The sequence below is a fragment of the Lepidochelys kempii genome, chromosome 3 (assembly GCF_965140285.1).
Source record: "Lepidochelys kempii isolate rLepKem1 chromosome 3, rLepKem1.hap1, whole genome shotgun sequence".
NCBI lineage: Eukaryota > Metazoa > Chordata > Testudines > Cheloniidae > Lepidochelys > Lepidochelys kempii.
The window spans coordinates 87316257-87333972 of record NC_136382.1 but is presented as its reverse complement, the minus strand read 5'-3'; the positions used below and the strand labels follow the sequence as shown (position 1 = coordinate 87333972).

Here is a 17716-nt window from a genome sequence, read left to right as displayed (position 1 = left end):
CCACAAGTACTCCTTTTCTTTTTGCAAATACAGACTAACACGGCTGTTCCTCTGAAACCAATGTATACAAACACCTTTTTCTTTAATTTACTATGAAATGCCTCAGAACTGCCCTTCTACATTAAAAAACTGTTGAAGTGGAAATAACTATTGAGGTAAATCAGCCATTACCATACTTGCTAATTACTTTGGTGCAATGTGTAATTTGCAGAATAATTTACATTTGTATAATATAATTTACAGCTCTGCCTTTGTAATAAAAGGATATGACAGTGTCTCACAAAGCCTCCAAGCTGGGAGTTTGGTCTTGTTGAAATGATTAGGCATGGTGGATCTAAATCATTTTCTAAAATGTTCCTATTTCAATTTTTTTTCTGAAATGTATTGCTGGTTAATGGTGCCAGATTGAGAGTCCTGCAGACTGAAATCCTTTGTTTATGAACAGCATAGATATAAGACAGGCAGATGCTGAGCAAACTGCACATATTGTCCCACCACTGTGCTAGCCTCGAAGGACCATCTGTGTGTGGGTGAGAGGGTTGTTCATCCCCTCTGCTGAGACTGCCAAGAAGAATACCAACTAATGCCAGCTGGGAGAGTGTTTTGTGTGTGTGCACCCACCCTCTAGTAACTATGAACTTAAATGTAGTCAGATTTATTTTCCAAATATCAGATTATCAAGACGGTGATTCATACAGGGAAATTGGACTGATGGGTGTATCAGTTAGAGCAAGATTGCTTTTTGCCCTGCACTAGCCACCCACCGCAGGTCACAGTCCAAGGAGGGGACAGAACAGAACAGTTACGCCTCCTCTTGCACTGGTAGGAAGAGGTAGAACTTTATCTCCATTCCCCGATGCACATCAGGCAACTCACCTGGGCAATGTGCAGAGCAGAATTGGTCCTTCCAGATTGAACCCCAATGGAGCAAGGTCAGTCTGCTTCTGGGTCAGCACAACTATCCACTCCCCTTATTCTGGGCAAAATGTTATATATACACACAACGAGCCCAACTTTTTCCCCATGATTTGAAGTCACAGAGCTCTCTAAAATTTCACTTATAATAAGAAAAGGAGTACTTGTGGCACCTTAGAGACTAACCAATTTATTTGAGCATGAGCTTTCGTGAGCTACAGCTCACTTCATCGGATGCATACCGTGGAAACTGCAGCAGACTTTATATACACACAGAGATCATAAAACAATACCTCCTCCCACCCCACTGTCCTGCTGGTAATAGCTTATCTAAAGTGATCATCAAGTTGGGCCATTTCCAGCACAAATCCAGGTTCTCTCACCCTCCACCCCCCCACACACAAACTCACTCTCCTGCTGGTAATAGCCCATCCAAAGTGACAACTCTCAACACAATAAGAAGATCTCTGTGGTTGTCCTGGTGATAAGTGAAAAAATTATATATTTTATACTAGCTTAATTTGGATACATTAATTATTTTTCCATTCTATTTTTAAAAAGCTATTTTTGCTACACCTCAGTCAGTTATTCTTCACATTATCCCCTCTTTGAAACACAGGTTGGATCGAGAGGTTGAAGTGGAAGATTTCCAGCGGTACCCTGAGAAAGTGCGAACTTCTCTTTATGGATGCCCTGTTGACTCCCCTCCAGTTGCCCTTCTCCATAAGAAAGGAAAGAACTCTTCAAAAGCCAAAGGAAGCCATAATAAAAAGGTTAGCACTGTCTGACTTGTGACTACTCTGAAATCAATTTACAGTTTGCCAAAGTCCACATATACTGCCTCATGATCCTAGGCTGGCCAGATTTTTTATGGTTCCAAGACACATCTGAAAAACAACAGAGGATGGGACATGGCCCCTTTGAATATTTCGAGGATGGGACATGGCCCCTTTGAATATTTCATAATTTCAAACAGATGATCTCATTTTGCAGATTCCAAGATTCATCAAAGACTTTTTTCATTATAGTTTCACCCATTTTTAAAAGAGACTTTTAAAATGCTCTACCAGCTACTGATGCTTTTACCTGCTAATGAAAATGACTTCTTTATGCCTAACCCAATGGTTTATCTGGGGAAAGGAGATATACAGAAAGATGTAGTAAAAGTCAGAGCATCATAGTATTATAGTAGTTATAGATGGGAAAGAACATATCAAATCCAACCCTCTGCAAGTTCTCCCAACAAGAACTTATCAGATACTACACTTGATCTCTTAGCCAAAGGATCAAAAAGGGTGTCAGTTGTATAATTTGCTCGTTTTTGTTTGGGGTTGTTAGGGTTTGGGGGGAGGGGGTGTTTGATTTTATAACAAAAGTAAAAGGACAATCCACTGTAACTTTTCTGTTGGGGACACCATCATAGGGCCTAATCACATCAGCCACACTATCAGAGGCTCGTTCACCTGCACATCTACCAATGTGATATATGCCATCATGTGCTAGCAATGCCCCTCTGCCATGTACATTCGCCAAACTGGACAGTCTCTACGTAAAAGAATAAATGGACACAAATCAGATGTCAAGAATTATAACATTCAAAAACCAGTTGGAGAACACTTCAATCTCTTTGGTCACTCAATTACAGACCTAAAAGTTGCAATTCTTCAACAAAAAAACTTCAAAACCAGACTCCAACATGAGACTGCTGAATTGGAATTAATTTGCAAAGTGGATACAATTAACTTAGGCTTGAATAGAGACTGGGGGTGGATGGGTCATTACACAAAGTAAAACTATTTCCCCATGTTTATTTCCCCCACCCCCTACCCCCACTGTTCCTCAGGCGTTCTTGTTAACTGCTGGAAATGGCCCACCTTGATTATCACTACAAAAGGTCCCCCTCGCCCCCGCTGGTAATAGCTCACCTTAAGTGATCACTCTCCTTACAGTGTGTATGGTAACACCCATTGTTTCATGTTCTCTATGTATATAAATCTCACCACTGTATTTTCCACTGAATGTATCCGATGAAGCGAGCTGTAGCTCAACAAAGCTTATGCTCAAATAAATTTGTTAGTCTCTAAGGTGCCACAAGTACTCCTTTTCTTTTTTCTATTGCTGGACACTTACAGGGCTGCATTTGCCACAGCTTCAGGAAACAGTCATATCATTCTTTCCTCATTAGTAGAATTGGAAAACAAAATTTGAGGTCTCCTAAAAAGTGTGACAGAACGTTCCCCCTTCTGTTTCGTCTTTAGTCTTAAAGCAGTGAGCTAATTTTTGCTCTCAGCTACATCCATGCAACTCCATTAAGTATAGTCAACTTGCATTGGTGTAAATGAGTGTCAACCTTAATCCAGTATCCCTCGGCCCGCACCGCTTCCCGTAGCTCCCATTGGCCAGTAGGAGCTGCGATCGGCCAAACCTGTGGATGCTGCAGGTAAACAAACCATCCCAGACCACCAGTGGCTTTCACTGACGGGCCTCATGCCAAAGGTTGTAGGTCCCTGTGCTATGCTATGCTGAATTGCAGCAGAGCTCACATCCTTAAAAGGGGGGGAAGACCACCACAATGGGCTCAGGCAAATTCATAAGAACTGAATTGCCATTATATGTTGGCTAAGCAGTTAGAAATTCTGTGTTTCTCTGCATCAGTGGTGGGCATGGAGCTGAAAATTAAATACAATAGAATTGTTTGGGGACAGCTATATTGATTAGATTTGGAACAACTCCAGATATTTTTATAAGCAATGCAAAATATCACCTGCCAGTATTGGTAATATTGTATTGTAACAGTATTGTCGCTGCTCGTCATATGCACACCCACTTTAAACACTTATGTAATGGCTTTCTTTGTATGAAGGTGGGAAGAGAAAAAGAAAGAACTTCAAAGGCAACTGGCCTCAAAAATTTAGATCAAGAAATGAGTGTGCAAAGAGACCCTGACTGCCAGTTGTCCAAGAACCCCACGGCAATTGAACATGCAAACCAGTTTGGAGGAATAGCAAACAGCCGGCAAGAGTTTGACCACATACCAAAGAATTTCAGTGACAGGTAAAGCATCACATAGTGACCTGAGAAATAAAAACAATTTACTCTCAGGGAAAAGAGCCATGGAAACAAACAAAGAACTTTGAACTAACAAGATGTGTTTGCTGCCATTACCTTTGTTATTGTGCTTATATGCTGTATCCCTGTCATGGGCTCTTCATCTGCTTTGTGTCTTGAGAAATTGTGCCTCCCTAGCTGCTTGTATGGCACTTATTGCAATTTGGATGCTAGTGCAATAATACTGCTAATAATAATATATTAAACCTCTGAGCAAGCCAGCTACATCCCTCCCATATCACAATGCAAAAAGACACAGGCCAAAGCCTGCAGTCCTGACTCAATCAATACGCAGCAAAAATGCCCATTTACTTCTATGGAAGCCTAGCCTGAGTAAGAAATGCAGGATTTGACTCAGTATTAATACTATTACAATATCATATATTTACATAACGAATCCCTCCAAAAGCACACATCCAACCACAGGCAATATCAAACTCTCTCTTTGCACACATAAGCAATAATGACATCAGGGAGAACTGCATGGCCTGAAATGAACATATTTATATACCAATCACTTCCCCAGCCACTGAAGTACAGTCACCTCTTGGGTGGAACATGGCAGCTGTCTAGCAGCACTGCAAAGTGGATTAGGACATGAAGCAAAGGATACCATGTCCTAGTCAAACAGCAGTGGAATTGTAATGAAGGTAATTCCCTACATATGGTTCATTTGGTCTGCATAACAAAGATATTTAATGCTCATACTCTCACAGAAAGTGCCATATGATAGTCTATTGAACACAAAGGATCAGAATCTTGGTTTAATGTTTATGCAAAAACCATCAGATTCAACAACACAGTGGCCCCTAAACATACTGTAGCACTGGCTCAGAGGCAAGAATGGCATTTACTGAATCACAATGAAACCATTGAATTTGTTTTGCTTCAATACAGTATTTTACAAACAACTATTGTAACCTTGATGAAGTTCAAAGTGTAGTACATGTGAGACAGATAACAAAAAAGAACCCAATTTCTATTCCTCCCTAATGCTGCATTTGTTTATTAATGTATTAATAAAAAAATGAACACGGAAGTCATAGGTTTCATGATTTTAATGTTGATTAAAAATACCCATGACTTTGACATTTTAAAATATTTCCTTGTGGGTGAGTGTATATGATATTAAGCATTTCAACAAATCTGACAGAAAATCCTGAGAGGTGCCAAGCTAAACCTTGGACTAAATGAGAAGTGCGAGCGTGCAGGAACTCAGCACCACCACTGCTGTAACATAAAGGATCGGACTAGTGAACACTCAGGCCTCCACTATACTAACTCTCCGGACCTTGCCATATTGGGAGCCCTAGATGACATTTTAAGTACTGTGGCAATTAGACCTTCTGTTTTAATACTGCGGGGATATGGCAGGGCATAGTCCACTCCGGCCTCTTTCCAAACAAACAATTTGGAGACTTTCTTCAGGTGAAACACACAGTGATTTTATTTATAAAATTCACATCCACCATCTTTGCAGATTGTACAGCAGCTTTACAAATATCCTGGGACTCTAAGGCTTCTGAGCCCTGCAGGGGAGAGACCTCCTGGGGCCTTGGCTCTACCAGCCTACAGCTCTTTTCCTTTCTTGTCCCCTTTTCGTACTTTCTTCCTGTGCCTTGGTCCCTTCTGAGTTAATGAGGTAATTAGCTTTTCACTCTCTCCCACCTAGCCTCAATCTATCAAGTTGACACAGTTCCCCATATTCAGGTGTGTGCGGGGCAACTGATTTACCTTGCAGGGATCAGAGTGCTGGATCAGCTACTGTAGCCCAGCACTCTGTCACAGCATGTAAAAAATGCATATACACTTCTTCGTGATTGATCTGTATTTTTTATTCACTCCCTAGGATTTAGTTTTCAAAAGATTAGTTCTTTGTGAGATGGATTTTCCTCTACTTGGTATCAGTTCTGCCTCCTATTCAAACAACCATATAGAATATACATCTAAAACATAATTTGCATAAACAAGGAATACATTCTCTGGCATAAGGGAACAGATCTCAATTCTCCTGTCTCTGCATGGTGACTTCAGTCAGTTTACATCTGCTCTGTTACTAAAATGACATGTTTTTATTTGACAGATCACAGTTCTCCATTAGTCTGAAAACTCACTCATCCCATGGAATGATCTTTTATGCCTCTGATCAAGAGGAAAACAACTTCATCACCCTTTTTGTTGCCCATGGCCGGCTGATTTTTATGTTTAATGTTGGTCATCAGAAACTAAGGATTAAAAGCCAAGAGAAGTACAATGATGGGCTTTGGCACAATGTAAGTTGAAGAAAGTGATTGATGTTATGATGATACATGCGTCAGGAAACCATAGTAGAGCATCTTCTGATCTGACAACTCATTTCCATTGGGATGTCAGTCTTTGTCCATAACCACGTACACTTGCCTATATGCTAATGTTTTAAAATCCACCATGTAGATCTGAGTATTTTGGCAAGTCATTAACTGGGGACTAAGGAGTTTAGTCAGTTACAGTAATCCAGCTGTTTTCCATACATGCAGCCATGTGGAAGAGGCAGAGCTGATCAGAACAATGAGGCCAAGCAAGGTTTGGAAAGGCTTAGAGCTGGAAGAGAAGGCTGTGTGATCTGAAGCAGTATTGAGACAGAGGAGCAGGGAGGGCACCTTAAATGTGAACAAAATATATTCACAATATATATATGTGTGTGTGTGTATAAATATCTTCTTTGCATTGTTGTAGCCATGCTGGTCCTGGAATATTAGGGAAACAAGGTGGGTGAGGTCCCAAAAAAAAAAATTACCTCACTCACCTTGTCTCTGTAAATATTTTGGCTATATACAATATTCTATTTTGTTTTTAAAATGTTAAGACAAAAGTTTCATTACCAGCCTTATATGTTGGAGGAAACGGTTGTCCAACAGAGAAGTTTAACAGTTTAAATACAGCCAGTGTGCAGCTGACTTGTAAATTTTGAATCAGTCTTCTCTAATATCCTGTTATCTCATGTTCTCATCTTCTTCTGCTATACAGTGATGTTTCCTCAGCAGTTTCATTATCATCTGCCTCAATAGTTAAAATTGTCACTGAACAAATTTTCTCCCTTTCAAGGTGATATTTGTTCGGGAAAAAGATACTGGCCGTTTGATAATTGATGGTCTCCGAGTATTGGAAGAAAGTCTTCCTTCTGTTGATAATACATGGCAAGTCAGTGGACCGCTTTATATAGGGGGTGTGGCTCCAGGAAAAGCTGTAAAAAATATCCAGGTAAAATAGACATTATGTCTGAAATTACTAATGTACATTTTTTGCCCCAATCCTCAGGCGTAGGTGAAGACCACACAGCACAAATCAGAGGCAGGGGTGAAAGGTTGGTTTAAACCACCACTGTGTTCCTGGATCCTGGGCTGGGGATGTACTGGGCTGGACCTGCAGCAAAACCTAAAACAGCTGAGCTATCATTATGTCAGTCAAGGATCACGAAGGACCACAGAAGTAGCAGTCACACCCCTTTCCTCTGTCCATGCCCACTATGCAGACTGAATGGAGAAAATGGCATAGAAATCATTCTGCCAGCTCTGCATCACTGGAAGATCCCTCTAAAATGGGATGATCCCTCTCACATGGCTATTTTAACTGGCTTTAGGGCTGCTTTGAAACTGCAGAGTGGCTCAAAGATGCTTCTCCACAGAAAAGGATTAGGATTTATTTGTTTTCCTTCTAAAGAAGTTACACAGCAAAACAGCACTACTTAATAGAAGAATTACACCAGGGAAGGCTGCTAACATTTTAACAAGGGACTCCCACAGAAATTATTCCCATTTGCCTAAGATAAACTCTACGTACAATACAAAGAATGTGTGTGCTTCCAGGGGTGAGAGAATAGGGAAACTGTTTTGCCATTTATTCAAATCTGCTTCCTCATAAACAAAAAAAAGGGAACAGGCAGTGCAATCTGGCAAAAATGCATCACCCCAGCCTATTCAGTGACAAAAGGACCAAGTGTGCTGCGAAACCCTGCGAACTCTTGTAAGCATGTCATAGATTATAACCAAATTTGTCACTTTTGTATAATCTAATATAATCTCTATGCCCCCCCCATCACCATTGTATCTGAAAGCCTCCTTAATGCTGTAAAAACTAGAGATATCAATAACATGCCCTCCTTCACTTTCTTCCTTCTCAGATGGCAATAAAATAGCTTGGCTTTGAGGATTTTTGTATTTGCTTCTTTTAATAATTTGGGTAGGAGGGTGTGGTGGATGTGTAGATGGGTGCAGACCTTACTAAGGGAAAGCTAAGACAAAGACATTTTGTTGATTGTTAGTCGCAGCAATAAAGAATAAAGGTCTCCAATATACATGTCAATTGTGAAGGTTTTAAGCAGGCAGTGATTTTCACTTGTGTTGGCTCAGATACCTGAGAGCTTTACATAGGTACATGAAGGCCAAGAGTCTGCCCTGCACATTGGAGACACATTGGAGGATGCTGAAGAGCAAAAACGTGACAAAGCAAAACCTGAAGTAACCAGGATTCCTCCTGGGGAATCCTTGGGTGCACATACCAAGGTAGTAGCTCTGCCACCCATGGCGTGTAGAGCCCTGTCCTCACCCGGATGGGAGAGGGTGTGGCTAGAGCCCTGCTGCTGCGCTCCATCTATTTTGTTTTCCAAAGCTCAGAGAAGGCCATGAGAGCACAAGTTAGCTCTTATCTGAGGTTGGTCTGACTGACACCAGGGAACAGGCAGGACCCAGAGTAAGAGGAGCACAAAGGTAGTTTAAAGTCCCTTCCCATACCTCCACGCTTCCCTTTTCCCTACCTAGTGCACAAATGGTGCAATAGAGAAACAGAGGCCAAGAATTCATAAACAACCCCAGCTAGAGCTCTGAATCAAAAGGGAAAGACGAAAGACTTGCTTTCCTTCCAGTGGCATTTTACTTAATAATCGCTCACTTTGTTTCCTCAGATTAACTCAGTCTACAGTTTTAATGGTTGTCTCAGCAATTTACAGCTCAACGGAAGATCAATCACTTCTGCTTCTCAGACATTCAGTGTGACTCCTTGCTTTGAAGGCCCATCAGAAGCAGGAACATACTTTTCATCAGAAGGAGGATATGTAATTCTTGGTAATGTGTAACTGAACAAACGTATCCAATAATAAGACTGGAGTATTTACTGTACTTCACATCTCTATCTAGCTGCAGAATTTTTTTTAATTTAATCACTGTGCAGGGAGTCATGAGACATCAATTCAACAACACGATATATCCTTTACCTAATGTTGGTGTGGAGAATGTCAGTATGTAGGAACAATGATATTTTACAAGTTAACTAGTGTCAAATTTCTTCTCATGATGGGGAAGTGTAAATTCTTAAAGACTCATTGGAGCTAAAACAATCCACACCAGCTGAGGATCTGCCCCTGAATTTTTAAGTGACAAAATACTTAACTCAAAAGGCATATGAAAAGATTTCCTGTATGTCATGAAGGAAGTTAGCAGTATGTATAATAAAATAGTTTAAGTTATTTAAGGCTATGGAACAGTATTCTGTTCTTGGAAGTATCTTAGGACAAGTTGTGCCTAATAGGCAGTAGACCAAGCAGAGGATGAAGCTGGGACACAACACCTCAAGAGAATAGTAGGAGGGACTGCTGGCTGTTTCTGATCTGCTCCATGGACTGCCGCAGGGTTGGAGGAGGGGGTTAGTGCTACTGAATCCTGCATTCTCTACTCAGGCAAAACTCCCACTCCCTGAGGCTATGTCTACACTGCAGCCTAAGTTGGCAAAATGTATGTCATTCAGGGGGTCTGAATATTCCACCCCCCTCAGTGATATAAGTTACAGACATAAGTACTCGTGTGCACTGCGCTATGTTGGCAGAAAAGCTTCTCCCACAGACGTAGCTTATGCCGCCCGTGGAGGTGGGTGTTTATGTAAAGGGGAGAGCTCTCTTCTGTCGGAATAGAGTGTCTTCACCAGACGCACTGCAGAGGTACGGTTGTATCAGTAGAGCTATGCTGCTGCAGGATTGTACGTATAGACATGGCCTGAGTTAGAACCGCAGAATTTCACTCCAAGACAATTTTACACGAGGAGGCTGTATGAGGGGAGCATAATCCCCTGGCAGCAAAATGGCCTAGAAGGTCTCAATTTTCTACTTTCCCTTTTGCTGTCAAAAAGGATCTTCAAGACTAAAATATTTGTAACAATATTAAAACCAGAAGTCAGCATTAGAACTGTACGCTGCAATACAGTAGATGTCCAGTTTCACAATTAATCTGGGTACAGAAATGACATTGTGCGACTGTTCACTTTTCTCCCTTCAGATGAATCCTTCAGTTTAGGCCTGAAATTTGAAGTTGTTTTTGAAATACGCCCCCGAAGCACTTCAGGAATCCTAATGCATTGTCACAGTGTGAATGGGGAGTACCTGAATATGCACATGAAACAAGGACAGGTATAAGGAAGGTCACATTTTCTTAACTGTTATGCCTTGTTCTTTCCAATGTACTTGGATTCAATGCTACATGCAGCTTTTGTCTAACAAACTCACTATTCTTTGAATCTTTCTTTCCTAAATATATTACCCCATTAAACAAGAAGAGGTTAAGCACAACCCAGATACTTCTGTTAATGTACATAAATATTTATCAGCCAATATCAAATCACTTTATTGGCAACAACAATTAATATTTAATGTACAGATGAAAGGGAAGAGGAACACTGACACTTTGGTGCTGCTTTCATCTGCATATTAAAAATGTATAACAGTTACAAGGAAGGTGACTTGATTTCATTTTCTTGGTAAGTTAATACATTTTTATTTACTGCATGTTAAAAGAGACATCTGAGTTGTACTAATCTTTTTTTTAGCAGACACGTTGAGGGGTTCTCCCACCTGATTCTTGGGCTGATAATCAGAGCCCCCCCCCAGGGTTTTGGAAACTATAAATTGAAAACAATGGGTTTGAGATTAATAGTTGTTGCTATTATTGCTTGTTGTTTGTATTACAGTAACACCTGGAGACCCCAACCAACACTGCTAAATGCTAGTGTGGGTGTATATACACATATATATACATACACACTAAGAGAGGCTCCCAAATAGACAAGTGTTTGGAGAAAGAATCATTTCTCCCACTTTTAAGATAGGAAACTGAGGCATGGAGGCTAGAGCTGTAACAAGTTTTGATCTTTATAAATTAACAGGGGACATTAACCTCTGAGCCTTTTGCAGCTGCATATGATGTTGCTGTCATGGCACTGTTAACCTATAGATCTATACATGACTGGTCCAGTGTGATCTTTACTATGCATATAATATAGATGAGAGTCACAGATAAGATGGGGTAGGGAAAGGCATAGGTAAGTATAGATCCCTTCCCCTCATCAAAATGGTCATGCAGTTACCCCCTTAGCAAATTGATGTATACTTCTGATGTGATTTTCTTTAATCACAGTCAATGCTCTTTTTTTTGAGAATTGCTTTCTGTTTCGTTTATTGACAGACACTTCTACAGGAGATAAACCAGAATGGCCAGCCCTTTTCACTTACGTTTAAACAGTCAACCATCTTAGTTCACCACCATCAGCTCACCTGACCACTTTTATTAGGCCAGTAGACCCTTTCCCCAAGTCTTTTGTATTTGATTTTGCTAGTGATGCCCATAAACTTGGCCAAGGCCAAGTGGAAGTAAAAAGAGAAGGAGGCTTATTGCAGTTTCTTATGTTGATAGCCTCCAGAGAAAAATTAAAATGTTCCCTAATTATCACTGGCATTTCCTCTACAATGAAAGCTGAGTGATTTCTTTTAATCATTTTCAGTGGCCAACCTGTGAATATTATATGTGTACATCTACACTCCAATGGAGGTGTAATTTCCAGCTCAGGTAGACATACATGCACTAGCTTTGATTGAGCTAATACACTAAAAATAGCAGTGTGACCACAGCTGCTCAGGCTAGCTGCCCAAGTACAATCTGATCCAAGAACTTAGGTATGTACTCAGGAAGTTAGCCCAAGCTGCTGCCCATGCCACTGTGGCTATACTGTCATTTTAGTGTACTAGCTTGATGAAAACTAGTGCATGTATGTCTACCTGAGCTACAAATACACCGCCATTTGCAGCGTAGACATACCCTAAGGGCTAATTTCTGGATCTTTGCACAGCCCAAGTAAATGGGCTGTATGTGCATGAGTTGTGAGTCCTCAGAAGGAATCTTGCACTCTGCCACAGACAGAGCTGCTCCACAACTGCTGTTGCAGTCTTTATGGGGAAAGATGGTCTTGCAATTAAGGCACTGAACTCAGGAGAATTGGGTTCAGTTCCTAGCTCTGCCACAAATGTCCTTTGTGATCTTAGACAGTTCACTTAAGCTCTCTATGCCTTGATTCCCCATCTATAAAATGGAGAGAACAATACTTCTTTTCTCCTACCCTTTGTCTGTCTTCTCTGTTTAGATTGTAGGCTCTTCAGGGCAGAGACTATCACTTACTAAGTGTTTGTGCAGTACTAAGCAATACAAAAATAATCAATAAGGCTGTAGTTCTGGAAATCTGAGTGAAATTGGTTGAGGTATATTCTTTTTTAACTGAGGGTAAAAAACAAAACAAAAATCTTTCCCTGTGTTCAGAACACAAATGTTGCAAAAACTGCTGAAGTTAGAAGCTTAAAATGTGGTTCATTTTAAAGATCTCTTAAGAATTAGTGTAAAGGAAATTGGTTCAATCACTTTTAAATTTATAAAAGTCAAAATTGGGAACCTAGCTTTAGTGCAACAAGGTGGAAAAAAAGGGAGCGGGGAGGGAAGTGATGGGCATGGAATAAAGAAAAAATTTTACAGTATGAATTACATTGGTTTTTCTCCAGGTTATAGTGAAACTGAATAATGGAATCAGACACTTTTCAACCTCAGTTACACCAAAACAAAGTCTCTGTGATGGCATGTGGCACAGAATTGCAGGTGAGTAAATCTCGGATCTTACCACTGAGAAGGGTCATGGAACCTGATCCTCCCTCCATGGTTGTCCATTCTCATGGGTCAGAGCAGAGGGAGTAGGGATCATGCCTTCAACTCACCAGCATTTGGGATGAAAGGTCCCTGTAACAGGATCACAACTCACCACCGCTGGCGCCTCCTGTCGGTTGCTCTGGGAACTAGCTCTTGTCCACTGCGGAGCGCCCTCTGCATGTGGTGTCTCGCCCATTGTCTGCTCTGCTGATTTGGGAACCGCCCTACTCAGCGGTGTCCACTTCTTCAGGACACTGCCCTCCGACAGTGTCTACTACTCCAGTCTCACCCCCTTCCGGGGGGGTGGTAAAAGTCCTTCAGCTTGAACCTGCCTCAGTGGCCAATCACAACCCCAAAGTCTAGCCCCTCACCACCATCAGCGCTACTCTGGGTCCCGACCCAGGGACCCTCTAGCGGCAGCCTCTCTCTGCCCTCCTTCACCCCCTCTTGTCTGCCTAGCTTCCCTGGGCCACTTGCCCTTTCGCTCCATGCACCTTCTCAGCCCTTTCTAGCAAGGGCCACAGCCTGGCAGGTAACTGGGCCAGAGCTCTCCTCTGATCCCCCGAGCCTGCCTAGCACTGCTCTGGCCAAGGTGCTATCTCCTTATCTCAGGAGCCAGTCCTCCTCCCTTGCTAGGCAGCCTTTATATAGGACCCAGCCCAGCCCTGATTGGCTGCCTCTTCCTTTGCCCTTACTGGCTCTCCACAGGCCTTTGCTGATTGGCTGCTGGTCTGTGCAGCCTCTCTGGCCTGTTCCAGCCCTTTATCTCATGGAGTGGGGCAGCCGCCCCACTACAGTCCCCAAAGCAAATTTGCATGGAAGAAGCAGTCCATGCCCAAGGACAGTAGTGCATCCTGGGCCTGCACTGTGTAAGCCAAGGGAGGCTTACACAAGGGCCATAGACAATCTAGCCCATACCATACAGCAGATCAGATAGACATCTTCATATCCCATACAAAGCATAAATGATATATTTTATAATTAGGGCTCTTTTTGACAAGATTTTGCTTTGCATTCCAGTTATTAGAGCCTCTAATGTGGTGCAGCTCGATGTGGACTCTGAGGTAAACCATGTAGTAGGACCTCTAAATCCAAAAGCAGTTGACCAGAGGGAGCCTGTGTTTGTTGGAGGTGTGCCAGGTAAGACTTGTTGGTGTTGTTATAACTTTGTACCCAAATGCCAACACAGTTTAAAACAGAAACAGAAATGTTTAGTTTTCTTCTAGACAGTGAAAATCACCCTTCCTCTGTGCTCTCTGTTTTCCTCACATAATCCCAAATTTTGAAGAACTGACCTAATGTCCTGGTCACATTTGACAGCTTAAGGAGAGGTGGTTGAAAATTTTCTGAAAGAACAGTTTTCCATCAGAAAATGTTGATTTGATGGAATCTAAACATTCCAGGCAGCTGTGGAGATATTTGGGGAGCCACCTGGGCAGCTGGAGAGCTGGCTTGCTGGCCCTGTAAAAAAATCCCTGCATTTCTGATTTTTTTTTGTTCCAATTTGAAATGAACTCTTTTTGTAGAGGGGGGGAATGTGAAATTTTCAATGGGACAGAAATTCTAGTTCCCGCATAGTTTAGTCTCCGGGTCTTGCGTTGCTAGGCTTCCAACTCCTCCAAGCAACAACTCCCTTGAACATTGAATATACGACATGAAAATTCTTATTCTGACTGTTGATTTCCAATGCACAGATGTCAGTTAATGTGACTTTGTGACTCAGACCATCTGTGTGGTGTGGGCCAAGATTACTATATTTACTTCCATTATTCAGTACTCTGTTGCGCTTTCATATGCAAACTGTAGTCAAAAGAGGATGTAATTTGACTTTTAAATCACTTTCTGTAAAATCTGCATTTCTCTTTGGTAACATTGAGCATTATTTCTCTGTGCAATGAATGTCAATCAAGAATAGCATTAACAATACAATTATATTATTATATTCATTATCTTGGATTAGTAGTTTGAGAGTGTGATGCTCTCATTCATCCCACACTATGAGGGGGAAGAAATGAGTCGGAAAGGAACCACAGCTTTGTGCACAAGCTTGCTCACTCTTTAATTCTAAACTGAAATTTTCTTAGAACTTCTAAACAATCATCACAAAAACTACCCTGATATGTAATGTGGTAATTGTGAATGCTGTTTTGGCCTGTGATAACAGAACTTTATAATTCTGCATTAACTATAAAATACTAAAGAGACCTTACATATTGACTCCATGATATTATTATCATCTTAGAACAGAAGTATCCAGTAATGAACTTCACTACAAGACATAACACTGAATGTAGATATAGTAAACAGATAACACATTTACCCTTATGTGTCTGTTTTGTTTGGTTATATTTAGTTATATCACAAGAAATTACAAAATTAGACTCAGATCTACAAAGGGATTTAGGCACCCAATGCCCAAATTTAAGGCCTAAACCACAGTACTAGGCAGCCTGATTAGCTCTCAAGAAAACTTCCATCCAAAAAAATTTTGATTAAAAATTAGGGGAATATTTTTCCACTTTCTGACCAGCTGTAATACTAATGCTACTAAATCAGGCTATTTCATAAACCATGATTGATTGATAGTCCCATACAAAACCATGCTGTAGAATTAGGCTTATTCCAGTTTTCTTGTTGTACTGACTACACCCAAGATATATCATAGAGTGGCCTAGTGAATAGAACACTGCACCGGGACTCAGAATACCTGGTGTCTAGACACCATTCTGCCAGTGGCCATTTGGGCAAGTTGTCTCACATCTCTAGGTCTCAGTTTCCCCATCCATAAAAAGGGGCTAATGATACTAACCGCCTTGGTAATCCGCTTTGAGATCTATTGATGGAAAGAGCTATACAAAAGGTAAGTATTAATATTAATACCGGGGTCTCAAACTCACGGCCGATGGGCCATGTGCGACCCGCCAACCTCCTCAATGTGGCCTGCGGGGCTCCAGCAGTTTTAGAGCCGGGTCTCTCCCTTGGCCCTATCTGCCACCCCCGAGCGCTCCTCCCCCCCCCGTTTAAAATGGCCTGGGGCCCTGGCAGCGCAGCAGAGCTGAGCGGCGTCTGCCTGCTTGCTCCACGTGTCTTCCGGCCTCTCCCTGCGGCCCCAGGGTGGGGCAGGGCTGTGCCTCCACATGCTGCCCCACCCTGAGCGCCCCTGTGGCCAATGGGAAGCTGCGGGGGCGGTGTCTGGGGGGCAGCAGCACATGGAGGCCCCCTGGCCTGCCCCACCTTGGAGCCACAGGTAAGCACCACACCCCCTGAACCCTTCCCAGAGCCTGCACCCCACCCCCTTCCCACACACCCCCTCCCACCCCCAAACTCCCTTCCAGAACCTACAACCCCACCCCCTCCTCCTGCACCCCCACCCCATGCCTCAGCTCAGAGCCTGCACCCAGCACCCAAACTCTCTTCCGAGCCTGCACCCCAATCCCCTACCCCAGACCTCCTCCCCCACCAAACTCCCTCCCAGAGCCTTAGGCAGGTGGGGGGCGGAGTTTTGGGGAGTGAGTTCTGGGCACCATGAGTGACATTATTGGCCTGCTGGGAGGATTTGAGGACTGGCACTGGCCATAGGGTAAATGGAGTTTGAGACCCCTGATTAATACTGGTTAATACTCTTTTACCGGTTTCAGAGTAGCAGCCGTATTAGTCTGTATCCGCAAAAAGAAAAGGAGTACTTGTGGCACCTTCTCTAAGGTTTTACTGTTTTACTGATTTTGTGTCTTTTTAAATCTATCTGCATAATAAAAATATTTGAGATTGCCTGTATGTACCAGAGAGCCATATTTGGTCCCTTGGAATTTTGCTAGAACTGGAACTGGTCTTACTGAAAACTCTGGTTTTGGTAAAAGAAGTTTTTTCAGAAATGATTTTGATTTTTTTTAATAATTTCAGTAAAAAGTATCCTGCTTCAAGAAACAGAAAATGGGTCAATTTCAAACCTGCGATACAGAAACAACTTCAAAATATTTTCAAAATCATTTCCCCAGTTTTCAGCCAGCTTTATTTAAAATTGTTGTAAATGGTACTTCTGTCATCATTGGTTCTAATTCTCCTTTTTTCTTTGATTCTTCCAGAGTCCCTTCTAACGTCCAGCCTGACCACACGCAACTCCTTCACTGGCTGTATTCGTAACTTTGTGATTGATGGAAAGCCAGTGAGTTTCAGTAAAGCAGCTCTGGTCAGTGGTGCTGTGAGCATCAACACATGTCCAACAGCCTGATACCGCACAGCAGCTACACTGCAAACTTTTTTACAGCACTGAAGGGAAAAAAACAAGCAAAAGAAACCATGTTCTATTCCATTACCGATGCTGGGGGGAAATGAAAATATATCACCCAGGGTCTTTATATGATAAAGCAGTTATGTTTAGGGTCACTCACTTGAAATTTCTATGTGTGAAAACAAAAAATATGAAGAATAAACAAAGAGATGTAATTTGTACAATGCTCTTATTAAACCACAAGAACGAGTTTTACAATTCTTATAGTATCTTTGAAGCAAGCCCTATTACGCTGTCAATGAAAATGCTGATGGATTACAGAATAAAAGCAAATGATTTTAAATATGTTGCTTTCCAGAGACCTTTAAATCACTTCATTCCATACCATACAAATGTCCTAGGTCACCATCTTTGGTTTAACTTGAAAAGAATTGCTAATATGCATTAAAGAATAAAGCTAGATAATAAACTTACTGTG

General features: G+C 41.8%; 1 protein-coding gene across 1 annotated transcript in view; it reads left to right on the top strand.

The window, feature by feature from the left end:
- LAMA4 (laminin subunit alpha 4) overlaps positions 1-17716 on the top strand; it is a 157270-nt gene extending 139554 nt beyond the window's left edge. Inside the window, exons 30-38 of the mRNA XM_073337097.2 lie at positions 1535-1688; positions 3779-3969; positions 6107-6296; positions 7108-7263; positions 8963-9122; positions 10326-10456; positions 12869-12962; positions 14031-14150; positions 17093-17716. Coding sequence (XP_073193198.2) covers positions 1535-1688; positions 3779-3969; positions 6107-6296; positions 7108-7263; positions 8963-9122; positions 10326-10456; positions 12869-12962; positions 14031-14150; positions 17093-17238 — 1342 coding nt within the window. The 3' untranslated portion in view covers positions 17239-17716. The remainder of the gene's footprint in view (positions 1-1534; positions 1689-3778; positions 3970-6106; positions 6297-7107; positions 7264-8962; positions 9123-10325; positions 10457-12868; positions 12963-14030; positions 14151-17092) is intronic.